We start from the raw sequence: 25,719 nt of genomic DNA, 5'->3' as shown, positions 1-25,719 counted from the left end.
GGAGCGCTCCAGCCCATCGCGGTTGCTAGAGAGAATGATCCGTCTCGGCTATGTGATCCAGTTTGCCAGACGACTGCCCAGGTTTGGGGCATTCTTCACACCTCAGTGCGAGGGGAGAATGCTTCGGTACTGAGGGCCGAGGTCACCGCTCCTCTGGCAAAGGGTGCCATAGAGCCTGTCCATATAGCCGAGATGTCTTCCGGGTTTTACAGCCCGTACTTCATCATTCCCAAGAAAGATGGGGGGCTGCGCCCCATTTTCGACCTGCGCTCCTTGAACAAGCACCACCACAGGTTGCCGTTCAGGATGTTGACGCAGAAGCGCATCCTGGCATCGGTTCGTCGCAAGGATTGGTTCGTGGCTATCGACCTGAAGGACGCGTACTTCCACATCTCAATCGACATCGGCCGCTCCTACGGTTCGCGTTCGAGGGTGGGTGTGCCAGTACAAAGTCCCGCCCTTCGGTCTGGCCCTGTCTCCCCGGGTTTTACCAAACTCGCGAAGGCTGCCTTAGCTCCCTCAGGGAATAGGGCGTGCGGATACTCAACTATCTCAACGACTGGCTTATCTTGGCTCACTCCCGAGATCTGTTGTACACTCACAGGGACCTCGTGCTTCGGCACTTCGTCTGGGCCTTCGGGTCAGCCGGGAAAAGAGCAGGCTCTCCCCAGCACAGAGCATCTCTTATCTCGGTATGGAACTCAACACTGTCCCTCTGGCAGCGCATCTCAACAACGAGCGCACACATTTGGGACTGAGATGTCTGAAACGTTCAGACAGACACTAGCGGTCCCCCTGAAACTGGCACCAGGCGTATTATTATCATGCCACAGTGCCTTCGCACCCTCACCCCTGGGTCAGACTTGACCTTCCTCGGAGCAGGGGTTCCACTCGGGCAGGTCTCAAGGCTCATCATCATCACAACAGATGCCTCCCTGCACGGGTGAGGTGCCGTGTGCAATGGGCACGTAGTGTCGGGGCACTGGACGGGCCCCGTCTGTGGTGGCACATCAACTGCCTAGAGTTGCTGGTTGTCCTTTGGCACTGAGGAGGTTTCAACCTCTCGTCCAGGACAAACACATGCTGGTCCGGTCGGACAGCACGGCTGCCATGGCGTACATCAATCATCAAGCAGCATACGCTCACGGCAGATGTCACAACTCGCCCATCGTCTCCTCCTCTGAAGTCAGCAGGTGATGAAGTCCCTGCAAGCCACCTTCAGCTCCTGTGCAAGGTCAGAGAAGAGGGACATCAATTGCTGTTAGTTGCGCCTTACTGGCCCAACTAGACTTGATTCTCAGACCTGGTGGCTCTGACGACAATCCCCCCCTAGCCGATACCCCTGACGAAGGACCTTTTGTCATGGGGCACGGTGTGGCACCTCTGGAATCTCCATGTCTGGCCCCTGGATGGGACAAGGAGAGTCTGAAGCAGCTTGCTGCCGGCAGTCGTTGAGACCGTCCTGCAGGCTAGAGCCCCCTCCACTAGGAGTTTATACGCCTTTAAGTGGAGTCTCCTCTCGTCCTGGTGTTCTTCCCGAGGTGAAGACCCATGGAGATGCCCGATCGGGTCAGTTTTGTCCTTCCTGAGAAAGACTCGAGAGCAACCTCTCCTCGTCCACTCTGAAAGTGTATGTAGCCGCTATTGCCGCTCATCACAATCTCGTGGAGGGTAAGTCTCTGGAGCAACACGACCTGGTCACCAGGTTCCTCAGGGGCGTGAGGAGGATGAATCCACCTCGACTTAATGTGGTCCTACAGGGCCTTTGTATGGCCCCTTTTGAGCCCCTGAGAGATGCCAGTCTTCCTCATTTAACGATGAAGATGGCGCTCTTAGTGGCGCTTGCCTCCATCAAGGGTGTAGGGGACCTCCAGGCATTCTCTGTGTCCCACGAGTGCCTAGAGTTGGGCCGGGCGATTCTCATGCTATCCTGAGACCCTGGCTAGGCTACGGCCCAAGGTTCCCACCACTCCCTTTTGGGACCAGGTGGTGAGCCTGCAGGCGCTCCCCCCTGGGGAGGAAGACCCAACCTCTACCGTGTTGTGTCCAATACGCGCCCGGCGCCTCTACTTGGACCACACGCAGAGCTTTAGGAGCTCTGAGCAGCTCTTTGTCTGTTTTGGGGGACAGCACAAGGGAGGGCTGTCTCCAAACAGAGATTGGCGCACTGGATCGTGGATGCCATTACTTTGGCATTCCGGTCCCAAGATCGCCCATGCCCACTTGCAGTGAGAGCCCACTCCACTCGGGGTATGGCTTCCGCGTGGGCACTGGCCCAGGGTGCCTCTCTGGCAGACATCTTTTACAATCTCCGTGTGGAACCAGTGTCAGCCTGTGTCTTACACGCTACAGGTGAGACCGGCGACTGGGTGGGGGTACGCCTGCGAAAGCGCCCTTCGGTGAGTCAGTGCGCTATTGAGCCTCCCTATTTCCCCCACAGGGCAAAGTATAGGCATTCCATTCCATCCATCACTAAACATTGGCAAAATTGGTAGCAGACCAGGCGGAGCGGTCTGTTATACAGAGTCCGGTAGTGGTAGAGTCACCCCTATTCAGGTGTCGTATAGACCCCAGTCTGTCTCTCAACACAAAGACGTGTGTCTTCCGGCCACAACGCTTCGCCGGCCCGCTGCAGCGACCGGGAGATGTCTCTCAGGTTCCTCAGCACAAAAAGATGAATGAATGGGCGCCGCCATCTCCTTTTATACCCGTATGCATGGGGCGGAGACTGGGGTGCGCGTGCCATTCGCCAAGTTCATTGGAGTTTTTAAATTCCTCTCAGAGATGATAGGTTCTCAAGATCAAACCTCAGTCTGTCTCTCAACACAACGTCTCGTTCCCTCCATCAGGGAACAAAGGTTACAATCGTAACCGAGATGTTAGTACTGTAGGGTATGGTCGGATCAAAGTTTACCATCTGTGAACGTAAAACACAGCAACCTCTCAGCAGGACTTCAAGCAGGCACCGACGAGTCTGGGCAAATGGGCCTGTCTAAACACCCCCCACTGGACTTCAAAGGAGGTTCGGGGGGGAGGACAGGGCTGGTCACCAATGTGACAAAAACCATGTCGCCCACAAGCTGAGAGCCTCGGTTTATTCCAAAAGAATCTCTCTTTCTCTCTATTTAGCAACAAAAGACTGGTTTAAAGTGCATATACCCCCACGTTGTATGTTTGTCTCCCCGTTATTCACCTTCAATATATAACCTCCAATGCATGTGTGCGTCGTGGTATTCTGTGTATATTTACATTCTTGTCCAAACTACAGGTCAATGTAATTGTAACCCCTTCATGTTTCATATCTACGTGTTTCCCTTTTCATGTCTTGGAATATGGTGTATAGCACAGTAATGTATTTTATACCATACTCATTTTATTCTATTCTAAGTCTATTCCTGCTCCAAACTCCCAGGCGACCATGAATGCAAATGAGTTAGTGTGCCGGACAAAGAAACATGTTTTCGCGCCCAAAACTATCTCATCTCATTGGATCGCCCACCTTGGAGGGGCGTGACGCCCTCTGTGTTAAAACATCTGAACACACAGGAAAGCTTGCTCTTTTGTGTATGTTCGTTCGCTTGGGTGCGTTTGCGCTCCTGCGCGTTCGTTCGCTCGTGTTCTGTCAACCTCTCGAGACCTGCCTCTCCTCAGAGACAGCTTTCTTCAGGCAGTTTTGCTTCAAACTAAATCAATGGACTCACGGCCCGCTCTGAACGCATCAGGACCCTTTGATACGCGCGCCAGCACGTGTCCCGAGAAACAAAGAAGCCAATGCAAGTATCTGAACTATTGCTAACCAGTTGCGAATAAGCTTTGCCCCTTTTAAATAAGGAGATTTGTCCTTGATGGTTCGTGCAGATGTGAATAGCTGATTTAATACTGCCTTTTTCTTTGCTTTATCTATTTCTTTCATTCTCTACTGTTTTACGTTTTTATGTTTGTTTGTTAATGTTTGGTCTTTGTTAGTAGTTGGTTTTAGTTCCCCGTAGGGTAGATAAATAAACCGCATGTGTATCCACGCTCGAATTGTTTCTGTGTTTATTTATCACATATCAAGGTCACTTAAACTGCTTGATTTCGTTAAGATTTCTGAAGTGGTACTGTACTACAGTAAGAATATTGTTTTTCCAGGCCAGGGGAGTAATATTTCTTCGAGTTAATATACGACCTGCTGATCACTCGCTGGACGAGTACATTTTAGTTTGTCGCTGTTATTAGCTCTGCTGCATCAGGGTAAAGTGTATAAAATAATTAATGGTTAATCACAATTAATTATACATATGTTACTGTGGTTAAACTCATAGTTTCCCCGAAATACACTACAGTTGGAAGGCGTATCCTTCACTGCTCGCTCAGGCCGTGGTGATAGTAGATGCAGAGCGAGCAATCCGGGAAGTTTATGAGGCACTCCAAATCTAAGAATTCCCGAGTGTGAAGTTCCAGCGGATGGTCTCCTTGCTCCAAGCAGAGGAGCTCGACGGCTGGGCAAGCCATTCTGGGAAGAGGAGAGACAAAAAAGGTCGAAACAAAAAAAAGATAAACGAAGCCAAATGCTTCCTGTTTAGGTCCGGTTTTCTGAAACGGGATGCTGTGTGAATACAAGCACACATCGAAGAAGGTAATCCAAGGGGTATCTTTTAATAAATGCAAAGAGGAACAACTCAAGCACTCGAAAAACAATCAAAACCGGACAAAGTACTGAAGAAAACACAAGGCTTAAATACATAGGGGAACATAATCAGGCAGAACAGAAACGGGTGCGGGACTAATTAACAACTATGGAAACTATTGACCAGGGATGCTCCGATCCGATATTTGTATCGGTGTCGGTGTAGATACTGAATAAAATTCTAGATCGGGTATCGGTAACAATTGGAAATCAAATTTCTGCTAGGCGATGTGAAAGTTTACGGAGATGCTGGCTCTTAAATGCCTTCGCGCCGCTGCTGTGCTGTGCGCAGTGTGTGCACATTATAACATGCTAGCAACGTGCTCTGTAAGCAGATGAACAAGCTAACATATTGTAACGGCCACCTATGTCTAATGTGTATGTAGCCTACCTTTAAGATGACGCATGTTGTGTATGCATGCGGCTCCTGCGTTAGCGCGCGGAGAGTTTGGCTTGGACGCTGAGAGGTGAACAGGTGTGATGGTCGCTCTACCGCTGACAATGTTGTGTGTACCTTTTTCTTTGTGACGGAACCGGAGGGTTTCCTTCCCCGTTTCTACACCACTATAAAAGTGTGCGGGATGATTAACCGATGGCCTCGTGTCTTTCTTCCTCGGCTATGGGCATCTGTTCCATTCCGGGTAACGTTGGCTTAAACTCTCTGGCCCACCGTTACAATATCAAGCAGCAAACAGCATGGAGCGAGCAACAACATTATTAGCGATTTTAGAGGTTTTTACAACAGCCATGCCAACAAGTTCCACCGCTGTTTGTAATATATGCTGAGTAAATGTTCCGAGGTCGTCTAGTTTAAACTGTACAGCTCCTAGTAGTCGACACTGAAAACAACAGTCGATTACAGGAAAAAATTACACAACATTTTATAATTCAAATGACTTTCATTTTAATGTTTCATTTAAACATTTTAAATAACATACTAAAACAATATGTTTGAAAAATGTATTATGAATAATTTTGTACAGTATGAGGAACGAAATGTTTTAATTTTAGGTCAGATCTAGCATGAGTTTCCTTTGTGCCAATTGCAGCATGCTCAGAAATGACCACTTGAAAGACGAGTTGTGGGGGTGTTTTGAAGGAGGGAAATGGTAGGTTTTACGCAAACTATGTCATATCAAAGTGGCAAAATAATAATTTCACTGGAGCCATGCTTAATCATACATTATTTGTTTCTTATTGCCGCGGTGCGGAAAACGCGGAATGCAGGCATAAAATGTAAAAGTAGATAATGATCTAAAGCTACATACAGTACAGTTATGTTAACAATTACTTTATTATATTATAAATATTTTAATATTTCAAATTCAATGCATGAAAGATTGATTGACATTATTTGATGACAGAATGAGCTGTAAATGCGGTGAATGCATCTTGAGCACAGAGAACAAAACTGAGATGAGAATGACTCCGCTTCTAGATTCACAAAACTTTGAAATTTCTTTAATTATAATGTTTATCACAAAAAAAGCGCTTGAATAAAAGTGATCGCTTAGCACTGTTATCTGTATGTCCTTGCAGAGTTCACAAATATTGAGCTGACTTTCCTCCCAGCATAATGCTTGCATTTCCTCGACAAGAACATCTTAACATAATAATCATAATCACATGCGGACTCCAGTGTTTAGCCTATGTATGTTCTATAAATGAGCTAATATGGGCAGTATGCTATATTAGCGGCTTGTTCGCTCTGCGCAAGATCAAATGCGTTTCTTGTTCTGTACTTTGTGTCCATTGCAATGTTTTTTTTTTCATTCAACAACATCATTTAAATAAACAAATAATGAAACATTAGTTTTTAAGCTTTTAATTAATTTTTGTTAAATATTTTAAGTTGCATGATTTCAGTCTAATAGACACACTTTTACTTATATGTAATTTAATTAAATTTGATTACAAAAAATATAATTGAACTCTTACAGTCCTAAAACCTAGAAAAATGTCAGGGAAAATAAAATGGATTTTAAAAGGTAGTATAGGCTACATATTTTAAGCCCAGGCACAGACTATGGAGGACTAAACCTGCAAAAATTATAAATAAATAAATGTATAAATAAATAAATATATAAACGAATAAATGTAAATGTAATATAAAAAATAATTCGTTTTAGCTATTATTGATCTTAGCTTTAACTTTTCTTTTCATTTTTTAACTTTATTTATTATTTTTTGTGTCCATTTTTTAATTATTTTTTATTTTTATTATTATTTATTTTTAGATTATTTTATTTATCATTTCCTTTTATTTTTACATTTATTTATTTATACGTTTATTTATTTTTATATTTATTTATTATCGCATGTATTTATTTCCACTTTTATTTATTTATTCTTGAATTTATTCTTACTTTTCTGTGTCTTGTATGATAATTAGATGGGTTGGTCTTGCCTACTATTGGTTCAGCGTAGATTGAAGCGTTTGATCAATTACTCTTGACTTGTTTTGGACCAACGTCACGTCACTCACTGATCGTTTGCTTCGTGTATAACGTTAAGTAACTATGGCGGGCGCACAATTAGCTAGAGAGTTACAGCATTTAGCCAATGAAGTCGATAACCATGCATCAAATGACTATGTGTCATTCAGATTAGATGCACTTATTGATGATTTATTACAGATTGACGGCGAGATAAATGACAAAGTTCTCCCTCGGTTGTTAGCCTCTTTGCAGCACATTCAAAGTCTGTGCGAGTCAGAGGGTGCTATGGTGGCGTTACAGTTCAACTGGTGAAAATCATAAAGCACAAAATGTAATAAGGTTTAACTACACAGATGAGCTTGTAAACCGAAGTCGCAAGCTAACGCTTTGTCAAAGTGATAGTTATAAGCAGCCTTTCGGTTAGAAAAAGCGTAAAGATTTAATGTAACATGATGTAACATAATGTAAATGAATTGAGACATAGTGAACTTAAGTCACAAGTTAACACGGTAGTAATGAGCATCGTTCTTTCACTACAGGGGCCATCAAATGGAAACCATTCCTTCTAAAAAGACGTGGTTACTAAACGGTACTCGTAAACTACATTCCATAAGAGATAAATAACACAGAGGTCACAAGTTAAGACGGGCATATTCCCTTGATTCATCCAGCTGCATATTGTTGTGTGACATGTTGATATTATTGCAAAGATCCGCAGCAGCTAGCATTGCAAAATAGCTTAGTGTGATTGTTACCGTAGTGACACGCTGCCTCACTTTATTGTATGGGTACGAATCCTGTGTCAAATCGCTTTATTTATTTTTTCACCTCGCTTCAGCCGTTACGGGCGATCATACCAATAATTTGCAATCTTAACAAGAATGTCAAAATCATGTAACAAGAAAGTCTGTGTTTATTAGACATCTTCATATCAAATCGTCTTGTGCTTTCAGAATCGACGAATCTGCTGAGGTCGTTCATGCACCTCTTTGGCAGAGGACCTGTAACCGGAACTTGGTCACCACCTTAGCACCCCCTGACTCGCACAGATTTTGAAGAACTTTGTCATTTATCTCGCCGTCAATCTGTAATAAAACATCAATAAGCGCACCTAATCTAAATGACACACAGTCATTTGATGCATGGTTATCGACTTCATTGGCTAAATGCTGTAACTCTCTAGCTAATCGTGCGCCCGCCATAGTTACTTAACGTTATACACGAAGCAAACGATCAGTGAGTGACGTGACGTTAGTCCAAAACAAGTCAAGAGTAATCGATCAAACGCTTCAATCTACGCTGAACCAATAGTAGGTAAGACCAACCCATCTAATTATCATACAAGACACAGAAAAGTAAGAATAAATTCAAGAATAAATAAATAAAAGTGGAAATAAATACATGCGATAATAAATAAATATAAAAATAAATAAACGTATAAATAAATAAATGTAAAAATAAAGTAAATGATAAATAAAATAATCTAAAAATAAAAAATAATAATAATTAAAAATAATTAAAAATGGACAAAAAATAATAAATCAATTTAAAAAATGAAAAGAAAAGTTAAAGCTAAGATCAATAATAGCTAAAAACGAATTATTTTGTTTTATCAAACCATTCATTCCTTTATTTATTTTCATATTATTACATTTATTCGTTTATATATTTATTTATTTATACATTTATTTATTTATAATTTTTGCAGGTTTAGTCCTCCATAACAGACCAGACAAAGCAAACAAATGCTCAAATCACATCACTTCTTGCAGCCGCTAAAACGATCCAGTCAGGGTTGGCGCATCACCAAATGCAGAAATATTACTCTATGATATATATATATATATATCATAAAGTAAGGAAAGCGGAACACATATACCCGTTTTAGCTACTTTAAATATTGGATTTGACAGTTTGATTAATACACTCTTTAGTCTTTTAAATGTTGGCTATTACGTATGCACTACACAAAGTTTTTGGACCGCCTTCTGGGCCATTCTTAGTTTTAGACTATAGTCGACTACAAGGTTACAAAACTTTCATTTAAATGACTGTCGTAGCGCTCATCCCTAATTTATTTGGACACGTTTACCAAGCTAGTTTAGCTGTTGATTTATTTAGCTGCTTTTGTTTTGGATGTTTAATTCCTATTTTCAATTTAATTTTGAATGTCAAGTTTAAGCTAGTGAACTTGTTGTTGTTTTTTTTGCAATTGTTGCACTGATGCTGGTTTAAAAAATAATTCACTAAACTTGTGAATAACTTGTTTGTTATTTTGTTTTACAGGGTTAGGAAATTATTGTATAAGTTGAGCCTGATGCCTTGCACAGTGCATACAGTTGCATACAGTTTAAGTAATTCAGCAATTTTACCTTAGTATCGGACCGGTACTCCGTATCGGCCAATACAGAGTCTCAGGTATCAGAATCGGTATCGGAAGCAAAAATGGTGGATCGGAGCATCCCTACTATTGACTGAACACAGGCAAATGGGAACATAGAACAAAACCAGAATATAACTGTGACAGATATAAATGTAAGTTTATATTGTTTATAATTCATTTCACAGATATACAAGAGAAAGCACTTGAATGAATATATAGATGCCAGAAGAGAAACACACTCGAACTGGATGAGGTGAGATGCTGCTAGTATAATTATTATAAGATACTGGATGTTCACTGTCTGGAATGCATGCAGCCTTTTAAAGGGGATTTATCTAGCAAGGTAAAGTCTTTATCTCTTGCTCACCTTCATGTTGTGCTCAGCTTGTGAAATTCTTCAGTTTGTACACAAAAGATGTTTGCTAGGATTGTAGTCATGAGTCACAATTCACGTTCACTTTATGAAAAACGGATTCATGGTGAATGTAAGCATCTGTTGACTAATGCTGTCAGTTCCTACATTCTGTCTGTCGTTGTCTACTGAAGAAATAGTCATAGAGGTTTGAAACAACACAAGGGTGAGGAGATGATGAGTAAATGATACCAGAATACAACCAGCAGTTTGGATGGGAGGGTATAAAATAAGAGGACATTGTGAAAGTTGGTTTAGAGGTGAATCAAAACATTGCATTGAGATGAATGATTATAAACATTTTCAAATCTTGAGATTGTGGATTTGATTTGAGAGTTTTATGTCCATTTGAAAAGGGTTGTTAAGCAATATTGACACTGAGATGGAGCTTGTTTTTAATACCGGTTTCTGTTTTGTTTTTTGTCGGTCTCTTTCTCAGATATGTAAATTGTGCTTGCAGTGAAGAGGAACAAAATCTGGTGGCATTTCAGTATGAAGGAGCGATTCTGTACCGATGTTGCCGGCCAATCAAAACTGGAAAAGAATTGCTAGTCTGGTATGGAGAGGAGTATGCCAGAGATTTTGACATCACTTTTGACCATCTGTGGAACACTAAATGCTCTGAGAGAGGTATGAAAAACTATTTTGTTTGTGAAATATTGTTTTACTTCAAGAAAGAATATCTCTGGTAATCTTTAGATATCTTGCAGTTCATTCAGGCAGTCACAATGAAATGACAGTATTTCCATTATATTCTTATACAGTATTCACTCTCTCAGCATCTACTCTATGCAGTGAGTGGTGGGGATAAACACATTGTTCACGTTACAGCGACAGACTCATGAATGAAAGACTACACAACAGAGTTTCCAGAACCTGTCACTGTTATCAACTGCTTAGATATATAAACATGAGCAGAATGGGGTATTTGCACACGGGACGATGACGTACTTCCGTTACAATCACTGCCATCTAGGTCACTTCCGCTCTCATAGCACTAAGGGGATTTTTCACAAAGTGATAAAAATGTGTTTAGTAAGAAAACTTTCAAATTTTGGAGAAACGACAGCACTACTGGGGAGCATTGTTAAGTGCCTCTGTGTTCAAGCCTCTAGTAAGTGCAAAAGTTCACTTTGCTTTTCTTCATATTTGTTGATTTTCCTTGAAACGGATAGCCTAAAGTGCTTCTCCTTTTTGGTTGTCAACGTATGGCGAAGTGTTTGAATAATTAGACTCATGTTGTTGACCGTAATCCTATGTGCATCCTGAAGCGAAATGCCATTGTTCCCTGTGGATGTTACATGTGCCGGATGTAACAGCCTGGCTGAGATTTTAGCAGATATACGTCATTGTCCCATGTGCATATACCCCATTTGCCTGTTAATAAGCACATCGTTACCCAGTAATTTGCTTTATTTATTTTAATTTGACAGTTCATATTTAAGTTATATGTAAATACACTCCCCGTCCAAAAAAAGTCACACACTCTAATATTTCGTCGGACCGCCTTTAGCTTTGATTACGGCATGCATTCGCTGTGGCATCATTTCAATAAGCTTCTGCAATGTCCAGAGCTTTGCAGTAGTCCAGCCCAGAGATTACAAGGACCTGGACAAGTAGTTGCTCTGCATGCTCTGTAAGGTAGGGCCTGATGTCCTGATGTTGTACAATGCAAATGCATGACCATGTTGTTTTTGCAATGTGATCACTGAAGGACAGTTGGTCATCGAACATTACTCCGAGGTTCCTGGCTGTTTTGGAAGGAGTAATTGTTGTATTGCCCAGTTGGATGGTGAGATCATGTTGTACCATGGGGCAGGCCGGGAATATAAGCAGCTCTGTTTTGGCAAGGTTCAGCTGGAGGTCATGAGGTTTCATCCAAACTGAGATAGCTTCCAGACTGGCTGTAATCTGTCCTGATATGGAGGGATCATCTGAATGAGAAGTAGATCTGGGGCTCATCAGCATAGCAGTGGTAGGAGAACCCATGTGCCTGTATGATAGGTCCTAAGGATGTTGTGTAGATTGGAAAAAGGAGTGGTCCAAGCACTGATCCCTAAGGGACCACGCTGTGAGCTCTGGACAACGTGCCTCTCCATGACACACTGAAAGATTTATCAAAGGGATAGGTTTTAAACCAGAGATTATGGGCACCTGCGATCCCTAGTGATGATAGGCAGGATATGATTAATGGTATCGAAGGCCGCAGATAAATCTGGCAGAATTAAGACCGATGATTTGCATTCTGCCTTAGCCAGCCGCAGTGACCAACAGCAGTCTGTGTTGGTGGAATGGTTGCTTTTGAATCCTGACTGTTTGGCATCCAGAAGATCGGGCTGAGTCAGAAGGTAAACACCTGGTGGAAAATGGCCCTTTCAAGTGTTTTTGTAATGAACGGAAGAAATGAGACAGGCCTGTAACTCTCTGTAAGAGAAAGGTTTAGTGTGGGTTTCTTAAGTAGGGGTGTGGTCTGAGCCTGCTTGAATATGGATGGAAAGGTGCTATTAAAACCTCTTATCAAGCACCGGCCGTGGGCGGGCCGTTTGGGAGTTTAGGGGTGCATCTACGTTTTTTATTACCTTCGTTTTATATTAATTTTCGATCAACCGTCATAAACTATACATCATTTTAAAGTTAAAACACTCTAGATTTGTGTTCTCAACTTGTTTTTGCAATCAAAACACCAGAAAGGAAAGGGTTAAATCAAATGCGGAAGGACCGGCCTTTAAAACATGATCAAAATAAACGGCACTACTTACCTTTCAAGTCCTATGGTTCGGATCAGTTCGGACAAATCCAAAAGACACCAGCATACATTTTTTTTGGTAAAAAAAATACAGCAAAATCGTTAGCTGTCAAGGAGGAAGGGGATGGGTGTGGGGTGTAGGGACAAACAAGAAAGTTGAAAGTTTTAAATAGTTGCTGTGTGTTAGGCGCCTTGCTTTTGTGGTGTAGAAAGAGGTTTTTGCTGTGGTAACACTGGCAGAGAAGTTGGAGAGTAATGACTGGTATTCCAAAAGGTCAGTGGGATTCGTGGTCTTGCGCCATTTCCTTTTTGCTGACCTGAGTGTTGTTTGTTGTTCACGGAGGATATCAGACAGCCAAGAGCAGGAGGGGGTAGCGTAAGCTGGTCTGGAGGATATAGGACAGAGGTTATTAAGGCAGGATGTAAGTGTTGTGCAGAGGGTGTCAGTGGCGGTGTCTGCATCTTAAGATAAGAAGTGGGATGTAAGTGAAGATGCCACCATTGGAGAAGTTGCGCCTGTAATAGACTGGTGGTGGTGTGGGGGCAGAGCATGTAGTAAGGTGCATGTTGTAATGAAAAAGTGGTCAGATGTGTGAAGAGGTACAACATTGCTGTTGTGTGTAGTGCATTTACAAGTGTAAATAAGATCGAGCTGGTTTCCTGATCTGTGAGTACCGGCAATGATGAGTCGAGTGAGAACAAACGAGGTGGTGAGTGTGTGGAAGTCTGCAGCATAGGGCTTGGCCAGATGAATGTTGAAGTCCCTGAAAACTGTGAGCGGGCTGTAATCCTCAGGAAATAAAGAGAGCAGCACATCTAGTTCTTCTGCAAAGTTGTGAAGAGGACCTGGGTGGTCCCTGGAGTGAGGGCACTGTCTATTGTAAAGGACAGGAATATATTGGAAATATATATTGTTAGTAAACAATAAAAGTTAAAACAGAAGGATTATATGCTTTGTCGGTGTCCTTGCTCTGTGGAGTTGAGAAGGTAGAGTCGCAGGTCTTTACACTCATTGGTTCTTCACATGAGGGCTAACCCCACTCGATGATCCGGTGGAGGCACAGTTTAAATTATGTGCTTTGATTAGCGTTAATAGAATACACCTGAACACGCCTTCACGATCGACCAACACGACCCTCGTATCGAAACAATGATCTACTAGCACCATGCTTTTAAGTGCAAAAACTATAATGAGCGATAGCAACGAGCAGCAAATACTCTCTTAATCATGATAGTTCACACAGTCCCTGTTGACAAAACCAGCATATGCTGGTTCGGTAGGTTTTGAAGCAGGGTAGCTGGTTTGAGCTGGTTTAAGCTGGTCATGTGCTGGTCCTAAACTACTAGCTCCTGCTCAGGACCAGCTCATAACCATCTCAAGGCCAGCTTAAACCAGCTCATGATCAGCTAAGGACCAGCTCAAACCAGCAACCATGCTTCAAAACCTACCTAACCAGCATATGCTGTTTTTTTTCAACATGGGAACCCAACCGAAGAAAATGTTAACACTTTAGCAGTCACTCAATGAGCAGATTAAATAAACAAAACAAGTTAAATTACTCTTAACTGACAATGGATAACAGTGTAGGCTACAAAAAACAAGGTAAACAAGGTATTGAGCAGACTTACGTACAACTGCAGACTTCTGCTGACTAATCTCTTTTCCTAAGTTAGCAGAGTGGGCAGTTTAAATGTACTTACAGTCACTGAACACAGATAAATAAGAATTGAAAACAGAAACAGAAAACACTCCATTAAGAATGTTGTGTATATTGGGCAATAAGTGGTATTAAAATACAGAATGTTTAGAGCAGGGATCTTCAGCCCTGCTCCTGGAGAGCCACCGTCCTGCAGACTGCAGCTCAAACCCAGTTTCTACACACCTGTTTGTAATTATCAAGCAACCCTGAACACCTTGATTAGCTGCTTCAGCTGTGTTGATTGGGGTTGGAGCTGAAATCTTCGGGATGGAATCTCTCCAGGAACAGGGTTGGAGACCCCTGGTTTAAAGAGTAGAAGAGAAACAGGTCTGAAATGTATTGACACTTTATTATGTAATGTTTTGTCATGTAATGTTGAATGAATGAGGGTTTACTTCTTTTCTTTGTCGTCTTTTTTAGAGAACGGTTCCTGTCCAGTGTTTACCTGCTCTGTTTGTTCATTGTCATACATGGCTCAAACGTATCTCCACAAACATATGAGAAGATGCCATCATGAGGAGTGTGACAAACTGCTGAAATGTGGAGAGATTAAGAATGAGGACATGGTACCTAAAACTACCTTGAAAACAGAACATGTATCTTCTGATAATCTCTGCTCTGCCACTCAGAACGAACTAAAACACAGAGAAGAAGGCAAGGAGAAAACTCACCATTGTGCAGATTGTGGGAAGAGTTTCTCTTGGTTAAGTCATCTTATTGCACACAAGCGCACACACACAGGAGAGAAGCCGTATCACTGCACACAGTGTGGGAAGAGTTTCTCTCGGTTAGGTGATCTCAGTAAACATCAGCGTATACACACAGGAGAGAAGCCGTATCACTGCACACAGTGTGGGAAGAGTTTCTCTCTGTCAGCTGTTCTCCGTGTACATCAGCGTATACACACAGGAGAGAAGCCGTATCACTGCACACAGTGTGGGAAGAGTTTCTCTCGGTTAGGTGATCTCAGTGTACATCAGCGTATACACACAGGAGAGAAGCCGTATCACTGCACACAGTGTGGGAAGAGTTTCTCTCGGTTAGGTGATCTCCGTGTACATCAGCGTATACACACAGGAGAGAAGCCGTATCACTGTTCACAGTGTGGCAAGAGTTTCTCTCGGTCAAGTCTTCTTAGTGAACACCAGCGAATACACACAGGAGAAAAGCCTCATCACTGCACACAGTGTGGGAAGAGTTTCTCTCGGTTAGGTGATCTCAGTGTACATCAGCGTATACACACAGGACAGAAACCATATCACTGCACACAGTGTGGGAAGAGTTTCTCTCATTCAAGTTATCTCAGTAGACACCAGCGCATGCACACAAGAGAGAAGCCGTATCTCTGCACACAATGTGGGAAGAGTTTTTCTCATTCAAGTCATCTCAGTAGACACCAGCGCATGCACACAAGAGAGAAGCCGTATCTCTGCACACAGTGTGGTAAAAGTTTCTCTCATTTGGTTAATCTTAGTAAACACCAACAAACACACACAGGACATAAGCTGTATCCTTGCTCACAGTGTGAGAAGAGTTTCTCTCGGTCAAGTAATCTTAAAAGACATCTGCGCTCACACACAGGAGAGAAGCCGTATCACTGCTCACAGTGTGGGAAGAGTTTCTCTCTGTCAAGTTACCTTAGTTTACACCAGCAAACACACACAGAGGTGAAGCCATATCACTGCACACAGTGTGGAAAGAATTTCTCTCGGTCAAGTCACCTTAGTAGACACCAGAAAACACACACAGGAGTGAACCTCTATTACTGTGTACCATGTGGAAAGAGTTTTAATAGGTTTATTGGCCTTCAAAGACATCAGCAGAAACACAAATAAGTCATATCACTGCTTAAAGAAGAAACTGATGTCACTATTCATGCAGGTCACTTATCAGAATATAAATAGAATTGTGAGTTACCTTTCTGTCACTTACTCAACGTTGTGTAGATGACTTTATTGTCCCCTTAGGGAAATTCTTCTTCACAGCATCGTTCTATTCCACATACACAGCCACAAACAGGACACATTTAACACATTGTGACGGGTAGAGAAACGACACGTACAACAAATCACAGTTCACACATTTATTGAGAGGTGCGGCCCGTGGGGGAAAAGGAATAAAGGGCTCCGGGCGTTGATGCAGCATTGTGGGGCGGTGAATGGTGCCTTGCGTGTTCTTCGTGCAGAAGTGCTGGTCGGTGCCTGGGTCCGCGGCAGCTGCCGGTCATCAGTCATCTGAGCCTGGGAGACAACCATTAGACAATTCATGTTATGGAGTCGTAGCTCACCATGGCTTCTGTGAAGCCGGCTTTTATGCCGGCCGAGATGAGGTGTTGACAACCGCAGCTGCGCCTAGTTAATTCCATCCGTTCCCATGGTGACACTGAATGCGCTATGGGTGACTCGCCACAACATTGACTACACATTTTTGGTCTACACTCTGGCCTGTTTTGTTCAGGGCCACTTTAGCAGCAGGGATCAGGCTCTTCGCGAAGTGAGCCCTTCTGCACCTTAGTGCCCTATATCTGCATCCTGAAGGGAGTAGGGTAAGGTTCAATGGGTGTGTAATATCCAGCTCTATTGACTTTGCCATTTGTGTAATGACCCTGTTGTTTAGGTCAGTCCAGTTTGGTGTGGGAAGACCAATTATCTTGTTGTTGATGTAAAGGCAGACTCCGCCACTCTGTGTCTATCCCCAATTGTCCTGTTCTGTCAGAGCTTATAATAGTAAAATTATCCATGCTAACCTCAGCATCAGGTACAGACTCATCAAGCCATGTTTCAAATAAGGCAATGACACAAATGTCCCTGAAAGCTTGTTCCAGTCGGCACCTAGCATGTAGTTGATCCATTTTATTACGGAGTGAGCGTACATTTGCCAAGATGATGGAGGGGAGAGGCGGACGAAATGGACGCCTCCTTATTCTGGAACTAATACCTCCACTCCGTCTTGGAGACGATCTTAAGAGACCAATCACTTCTTTCTAAACAGTGCCATGAGAGTTAGCGAGTGGGATTTTCGGGCCTGTCTCTGCCCCAGTTATCTGGGTATAAAAGAAGTTTGTTCTTCAGAGCAGATCTGTGCATGCTATTGCATTACTCTGCTTCTCTGTTTGGGGCATTCCCCCTGGGACATTATGTGTGCTGGTCTCTTTTTTTTAATCAACGGACCACTTTGGATGTTCCCTGGGCTGCTGTTTGTGCTGCAGATGTGCTTAAAAGGATACTCCACAGTAGCATGATAATTAAGATGACATTCTGCCAGTTACGTTGCTGTCTCTGGGCGGGAGTCATAAAGCTTAATTTGAGTTCTGAAGATGAACGGAGGTCCTAGGGTTGTTGTACGACTTCAGGGTGAGTAATTCATGACAGAATTTGCATGCTACAGTGGAGTATCCCTTTAAGAGCAATTTGGGAAATACAATAGTTTTTTTGCTAAGCGAGTCCTCCTGTTTCCCTTCACACTCATGCAAACCTGTCTTAATCCTGAATTCAAGATGGACAATCCACTGTCTGGTGGTTTTATTGTCATGTTTGGGATTTGGGAGGATGATGACCTGTCGCAGCATTGAAAGGTGGGTTCCCACCATCATAGGCAGACAACTTGCATTCCCTGTGCGGAGCTTTTCTTGGGATGCAGAGAGTTTCTACGGACAGAAGTACCCTTAGAACAGGTATTGAGGCGTGTTGCATGTTGTCACGAGAGACACATTGAACATGTTCTGTGGTATGCAGCGAGTACACAGGCCTCGCCTGCGTTGGCATATCTAACTGTCTGGAGTTATTGGCAGTTTTGTTTGCCTTGTGGAGAAATCCTTATGTTAGCAGGATCTTATTGTCAGATTTCTCCTAGGCCTGGCTTGATGCCCTCTTGGAACCTTTCTTTGGTGCTTGTGGTTCTTTAGAGAAGGGTTGGGATCTGCAAACATTCTCTTTGTTTTGCGAGAGGTTTTTTTAGGGCCTTTATGCCTTTTTAATATCATAGGACAGTGGAGAGCAGACAGGAAAGTTTTGGATATAGAGACAGGGGAGAGGGACCTGCAAATTACGTTCTAGACGGGAATCAAACTCTGGTCAGGCCGCAAGTGCACTGGCACTATATGAGGGCACACTAACCACAGGGCTATCAGCGCCAACAGGTCCCGGACACTTGCATGATCCTAGAACCTCAGCCTAGTGCCTAAATTTCCCATTACTCCCTTCAACGTGGTGAACTTGTAGGCTGTCCCACAGTCAAAAAAACTGTGTCCAGTGTATGCTTTTCAATTATTGCATATTAAGCAATTTCCTTGTTGGTAGTCCCATATGAGGTATTTCTGCTGTCTAGTTTTCATGACTTCCTCTAGACAGAGACCTAATCTGTTTTCTCCAATGAGGCTGGTTGGTGCATCCTTTTGGCAGTACTTTGTTCCGGGGTTCAGCCAGATGTGTTACCTACTGTGGTATAAAGTGCATCTGTGGTATTTCCACATGTAAACTCCCCTTGGGTATGATGTGGTCGCTGTAATTCCACACTTTCCCAGCACATTTGGTTAGTAGGTTTCTCTGCAGTTACTACATGGAAGCCTTTCCCCCCACTCAGAGTGAAATCAGAAACTTTGTTGTGTGTCCCGCAAGTCATAAAGAGTGTCCCACATTTTTATTTTGTCTGTAATTATAATAATTATTATATATATTATTATGTCTGGAACATTTTATTTAATCTTCCTTTAATCAAATTCTGTAATAAAAAACAATAATTATGCACAGTGCAGGTGTTGTCGTGTTGAAGCCAAAGTAGGATAAAACAGTTGCTGCTTGAGTGCATGCTTAAAAGAAGTTGTTTGATTTCACTGATGGCAACTACCTAAAGCACATCTCATACCTGGCTATCAAGAGTGAATTTAGCCTCCAGGACCTCCATGAAGCAGCTGAGGCACTAAAAACCGCTTTAAACTGGACATGAACCAGCAGTATAACAATTGTAAATTAGTCAATTATCTCTCTGTTGTGTCAAAATCACATCTACTGTCCTGCAAACAAGCCTTAGCCAGGTGGTCACCCTACCCCTATTCCTACCCCCATGCTTTGAAAAATGTATGGTGTCATATTAAGAGATAATGTCAACAGTCATTAAGATCCTCTTCAATTTGCATATAGAAAAAGAAGAGGTACAGGCGATGCGATAAATAGTCTGATGCACCTGGTTTTAAATCATTTGGAGGATACTGATGCTTATGCAAGAGCGCTTTTTATAGATTTTAGTTCAGCTTTTGGTACCATTCAACAGTTTGTTTTAATGAATAAATTAAGGTAGTTAGATGTAAATTCTGCAATTATGCAATGGTATCACTCCTTTTTAACTAACAGGACCCAGCGTGTCAAAGTTAATAACGTTTATCTCAAATAAAATACTGCAGTACTGGTGTCCCATAGGGTGTTGTTAGTTCTCCAGTCCTCTTTACGCTGTTTACTAATGAGTGTTCAAGAAAGCACCTGCAGAACTACATTTTGAAGTACTCTGATGATACAGTAATTTTAAGTCTGTTGAAAAAAACAAGATTCTCTTTCTATTCATTTCTCTGAGATTGACTCAAAATCCAAATCAAAGATACTTTATATTGTTCAAACTGCTACAAAGATTATTGGTCTACTAGGGTAGTCTAAATGACTACCCTACACTGTAAAAAAAATTAAGCCTTCACAACAACAAAAAATCTTAGTACTAATTTCCCCTCGCTTTTTCTTGTTCACTCAACTTTTTGAAATAGAAGTTGTACTGACTTAAAATAATGAATTGGAGATACAAAAAATAATGAATTGGGATAACTCAGGATTATTAGTTGTACTGACTTAAAACAAGTACTGTAATTGGAGATCCAAAAAATAATTGAGGTAATTTAGAATTATTAGTTTTCTTGAGAGGTACAAAAAATTATGCTTAAGTCATTAGTTGTCACAACATAGTCAAGTTTACATAATGAACAACATAACAAATTATTTTTGTTGGCTGAACATAAATAAAGAATATAAATTGGTTACTTAAAAATAAGCAAATATTTTTGTCTTTTACTACAATTTGAGTAAACTTTGATCAAACAACTGCTTGAACAGTTTGAGTCACGTTGGGTCTGCACTTACACCTCAACATTGAACACACAAACCTCAACCATGGTAACAATCAAAAACCATCATTCATTATAAAAACTCTAAACACAACAGATAACAAACAGTAACAACAAGATTAAAGCATAAATTATTCCAGCAAGAACTAAAACACTAATCTTTAAAAGAAAAGCAAATAAGAAACACCGAATTGAACATGCTGCAGTGCATCTTGGGAACTTTCAAACTCTTGTTTGTTCATTGTAGATTGACATAACTAAATTTTTTACATTTATAGAGGTCTTTTTGAGTGAACTTGCAAAGATTTTTTCACACAACTCATATTTTTAAGTTAATGAAGAAAATGTTTGGTTACAATGAATGAACTTATTAAAAGAAGTTCTGTGAACTTTTTCATTGACTTTTGCTCAACCAACACAACAAAATTAGTTGTTTAAACTTTTTTTGAGTTGGGTTTTTTACAGTGTAGTATTCAAGCTCTGCACAAGCTATGTACATTGAACCTGGCCAAAAGGATTTTAAATGACCCGTCTCGTGTACTTCACTCTTGTTATGAACTCTTACCCTCTGGATTCAGAACATCTTGTTACAAACTAAACGGATTTAAGAACTCCTTTGTGCCATCATCAATCAGACTGCTGAACACGGACCATCTATTTTTATGAATATGTCTTATCATGTGTATATGTATTGTGTGTACGTTTATTATGTATTATTGTATCAGGTCAGAGACAAAACATGTTTTAGCTATTGAAGTCCACTGCAAATTTCCCTACTAAGGTCAATATTTCATTTCATATTCAGTCTCTCCTTCCAGAACATGAAGTTTCACTCTCAGCGTGTTAGAAGGTTGAGAACTCTAAATGGATTTCCACTCTGGCAAGGAGACTGCCATGCAAATTGTACTCGATTGAGTTGTCAGAATAGTTGACTAGATGAGTCCAATCATCATTTTTATTGGTTTTTATACTATTGAATCTTTAATGACTTTTGTTACTTTTGTTGTGTATTTCAGTTCTTTAAGAAAATGATTTGTCAATGTGAATTCTGATTTGAAAATATATGTTATTTGAATTTTTATTTTCACATTTTATTCACAAACTTAATATTTGTTCACAAACCTAATCAAGTTTTGGTAAACTGCACACCAAGAAGGCACCATAGGACACTTGCCTTTTTTGTCTGCTTTGAACTGGTTTCTTATAGCCTAATAAATCCCATTACTTGACAGATGACATTGTAACAATACCACCAGGTGTAAATTACCAACATAAATTACCATGCGTTCTAACTGGCCATTCTTTTATGGCAACTGTCTGACAACAGTGTTATGTGTTTACATCAAGTGAAATCAGCCAACAGGCACCAAGCAGATCGGTTGGAGTCTCTAATCCCCATGATTGGCTCAGCAATGGTGAAGCAAAAGTTGTTTCCTGGAGCACAGTTTGAAACTCTTAGAATCCAACAGGACTGCATTCAGAAGAAGTTAGTAAAACAGAGAAAATCGGTGACATACAGTGATCGTGGCATGCTGCGAAAACCCAGATTCTTCATCCAACTTCATCCCTCACCTCCTCCCTTCTTTCCGTCTTTCCTCCTCTTGTGTTTTTCCTTTCTTCCTCCTCACGCTCTCTCCCAAGCCCGCTCTTCCTTCACCCTGTCTTCCGCTGTGTCGATACCCATCCCACTAAATGCTTCAGCCCTGGAAGTGTTTTTTGTTGTTGTTCAATTTGATGTTCGTTTTGAATGCCATGATGGAAGATCTAATCACAACCCATTATAAGATTTCTAGCACAGAATGTCAGGTTTAGATTTTTTTATCTGTTGGAATTTGATAGAAAACATGATACCATGTATTTGAACAAGATGTCCAGAACCTCTGGTATAAAAGTAGGTCCACAATAAAGATCCTGTGGTATATTTAAATGTGGATATGGAATGTGGATTTTTGATCAATGTGTGCACCAAACCTATCTTGTGTTATTGCTGCCAAAAAACTATTTTCATTTCATGTTGCCATAGACCCCAGTCCTGGTTGAAGATCAAGTATGGCAGATTCAAATGGTGGAGTTTATCTTTGCATGAGAGCAGAAGATTTGTTTCTTGAACAGTGTCCCAATCAACTTGTGGTGATGGAGGTGCAGTTTTCCTTTATTTTTTAAATTGCTTTCTGATCCCAAAATTCAATTGATTTCAACAGTTTTCCAGCTGTGATCTTGGAAGAGTCTTTGGCCACTTAAATTCTTCTCCTCACTGTGCATTAAGACAATATAGACACACATTCTCTTTCAGGAAGATTTTCTACATCTCCAGACTATTAAAACTTGTGATCATTGCCCTGATGTTGGAAATGGGACTTTTATTGTTTTAACTATTTCCTTAAAGCCTTTTTATTTCGTGTAACTCAATGTCACGATCACCGAGTGCCCTGCAGATCCACTAGAGGGCACTCCCCTCATCACCCTGACTGCCAAAACACTACATTTCCCATAAACCTTTGGACTCATTAGTCAGTATTACATTCACCTGTGTCTAGTTATCTGTCCACCTCTTTCTATATAACCAGGCTCAGTCAGTCATTGCAAAGTTTTGTGTTACTACTGCAGTTCTGAGTGGTCCCTGGTGAGGTTTCGCAGGTCCTTGTTTTGGTGTCTTAGTTTGCAGTGTTTGACGTTTTGACCATTCATCTGTTTTTTTTTTACTTTTACCTGTTTATTGGATTACGTGTTTGGATTGCCCTTTGGATGTGTTAGCTCTGTGTGGACTGATCACCTGTGTAGTGTACGGCATACATATTAGGACATCGTCAGACCTCAGCGTCAGTACTCGGGTATCAGATTAAACGGCATCGCGCCTCAGACAAAAAGGCATCAGTTCTCAACAAAACAGCGTCGGGGCTAAGGTCTCGACCAATCAGGCAACAGGCAAAACGGCCTCAGACTAAAAAGCATCAGCTCTCGCGCAACAAGGCATCAGGCGAAACGGCCTCAGACTGAAAGGCATCAGATGACTCTAGAAGTGGCCACGCCCCCCCTCCCGCATGACGTCAATGCCGCAAACCCTTTTTGAGCAGCACTTTTACGGCAGACAGACAGGTACACGCGAAAGGTAGGATGTCCACGAGTTTTTAATAGTTTTAATCGTTACACTTTATATATATATAATACATAAAGTGTAACGATTAAAACTATTAAAAACTCGTGGACATCCTACCTTTCGCGTGTACCTGTCTGTCTGCCGTAAAAGTGCTGCTCAAAAAGGGTTTGCGGCATTGACGTCATGCGGGAGGGGGGGCGTGGCCACTTCTAGAGTCATCTGATGCCTTTCAGTCTGAGGCCGTTTCGCCTGATGCCTTGTTGCGCGAGAGCTGATGCTTTTTAGTCTGAGGCCGTTTTGCCTGTTGCCTGATTGGTCGAGACCTTAGCCCCGACGCTGTTTTGTTGAGAACTGATGCCTTTTTGTCTGAGGCGCGATGCCGTTTAATCTGATACCCGAGTACTGACGCTGAGGTCTGACGATGTCCTAATATGTATGCCGTAGTAGTGGTGGTGAGACGCAAAAGTGTTCATTTCTCAAGGCTTCATTTGCTCACAATACCATCTGTTGGCCAAAGAGTGTAAAACAAGCAGATACATTACAGATGTGCCAGGGGCCCGTTTCAGAAAGGTGGTTTAGTGAAAACTCTGAGTATATTAACCCTGAAATGAGGGAAACTCTGGGTTTTCTGTTTCAGTATGTGAGGTATGTCAAACCCGAGAAAGCGGGGTAACTCAAGCCCGTTTCTAAAGGAGAGGTAACTTATACTCCGAGTCAGTAACCATAGTAACGTACTCTATGAACCTAACCTGGTTGGGATCAGGTTTTCTTTGGTAAACCCAGAGTTTATTTCCATCTCCTCTCCTTTTAAAGCGCAAGTGGTGTAACTCATTAATTCATTCATTCATTAATACAGTCATTCATGGCACACATTATGATCACACAGAGACCATCTCAGTGACTTATGTCATATGTGCTTTTATAGAGGATTCATGAAGAAGCTGCATTCATTCATTGGGATGTACTTTGATTTCAGGAGAGTGATTTAGGACCCGAGTGGAATTTTGTCATTTCCCTGTGCATTTTTATTAAAACTGTACCGTTTTTCTTTACAGTGAAGTAGATATATCAAAATATATCTCATCCATCCTTACATCAATAACATCAGCCACTTTACGTGTATTACATCAGAGCATAATTTTCTATGGACGATGAGAAATGACTTAATAAAGTGTAGAAATAAAGTGCATGACTAAAGAAATTATTAAATACAGACATACATGCAGAAATGAAGCGATAAAGGTAATAAACAAGTAATTTTGACGTTCAGCCATTCCAACTAAAATTAGTTCAGAGCAGGGTTTGAACTGGCGATCAGTCTAACTTTGCACGAGAGTCTGATGCCCTACAAGTGTCCTATACACCATGACGTCTCACTCGCGTAACTAGAGCACTCATGGCGAGTGAGGACATAATTTTTTTATTATTTCTGTTGTATCATTCATTTAATTATTAATTTATTTGTTTATTGGTACATTTATTAATTTAAACTGTGTAGAGCGAAAAGTGTGCCTCACTCTCAAGTGCTTTCTGCCACCATGTTGCTTTTTTTGGTGCCGTTGCCATGGTGAATCGTAATATCGGAGCTCCATTGATGATGGCTTTTTATAGTCGTGGTGCACCCGCTTGACCCAGGGTAAGCCTACCCAGAGTAAATAGAACTAACTCAAATCAGCTGTTCTGAAACCAAAAACTCAAAGTTTCTAATTTCTAAGTAAACCAACTCTGAGTTCAAGGTTTAACCTAGAGTTGGTTGAACCTCCTTATTGAAATGGGCCCCAGATGTGGTCTGTGATGCACTGTATTTTGCGCCAGTTAAAGCTTAGAAATAACAGTCAAGAAAAAAACCTCGACACATGCTTCACTCGAAGCTTCCGGGATTTCTTGGCACAGAATGTAACATCACTACCTGTGTGTTGGACTTAATGCCTGATTATATATGTGGATTACCCTTAATAAACTCACTGCAATTTGATCCTCAACCTCTCAAGTCCCTGTGCTGATCGTAAAACTCAGTCTTTTGCTGCACATCAGAACTATATTCTTTGGTTTTACCCATTGTGATGAATGATTAAGGGGTTTCATATTACTAAATATTTATTCTCCTGTGCAACAAGAAGTCATGACTGGACAACATCGTGTGTCTAGTCAACTTGGTGGGCTAAGAAAAT

The 25,719-nt window shown here is 41.6% G+C and overlaps 1 protein-coding gene across 1 annotated transcript in view; it reads left to right on the top strand.

Annotated features, from left to right (window-relative positions):
* Positions 1-23,595, top strand: part of LOC130545911 (zinc finger protein 883-like) — a 52,556-nt gene extending 28,961 nt beyond the window's left edge. The window contains exons 5-7 of the mRNA XM_057320839.1: positions 9,676-9,743; positions 10,342-10,532; positions 14,769-23,595. Of these exons, the coding sequence (XP_057176822.1) occupies positions 9,676-9,743; positions 10,342-10,532; positions 14,769-16,183 (1,674 nt within the window). The 3' untranslated portion in view covers positions 16,184-23,595. The remainder of the gene's footprint in view (positions 1-9,675; positions 9,744-10,341; positions 10,533-14,768) is intronic.
* The last annotated feature ends 2,124 nt before the right edge of the window (positions 23,596-25,719 follow it).

The sequence above is a fragment of the Triplophysa rosa genome, linkage group LG22, assembly GCF_024868665.1.
Source record: "Triplophysa rosa linkage group LG22, Trosa_1v2, whole genome shotgun sequence".
Classification (NCBI taxonomy): Eukaryota; Metazoa; Chordata; class Actinopteri; order Cypriniformes; family Nemacheilidae; genus Triplophysa; species Triplophysa rosa.
The sequence above is the reverse complement of the archived record's forward strand: the minus strand, read 5'-3'. Positions and strand labels throughout refer to the sequence as shown.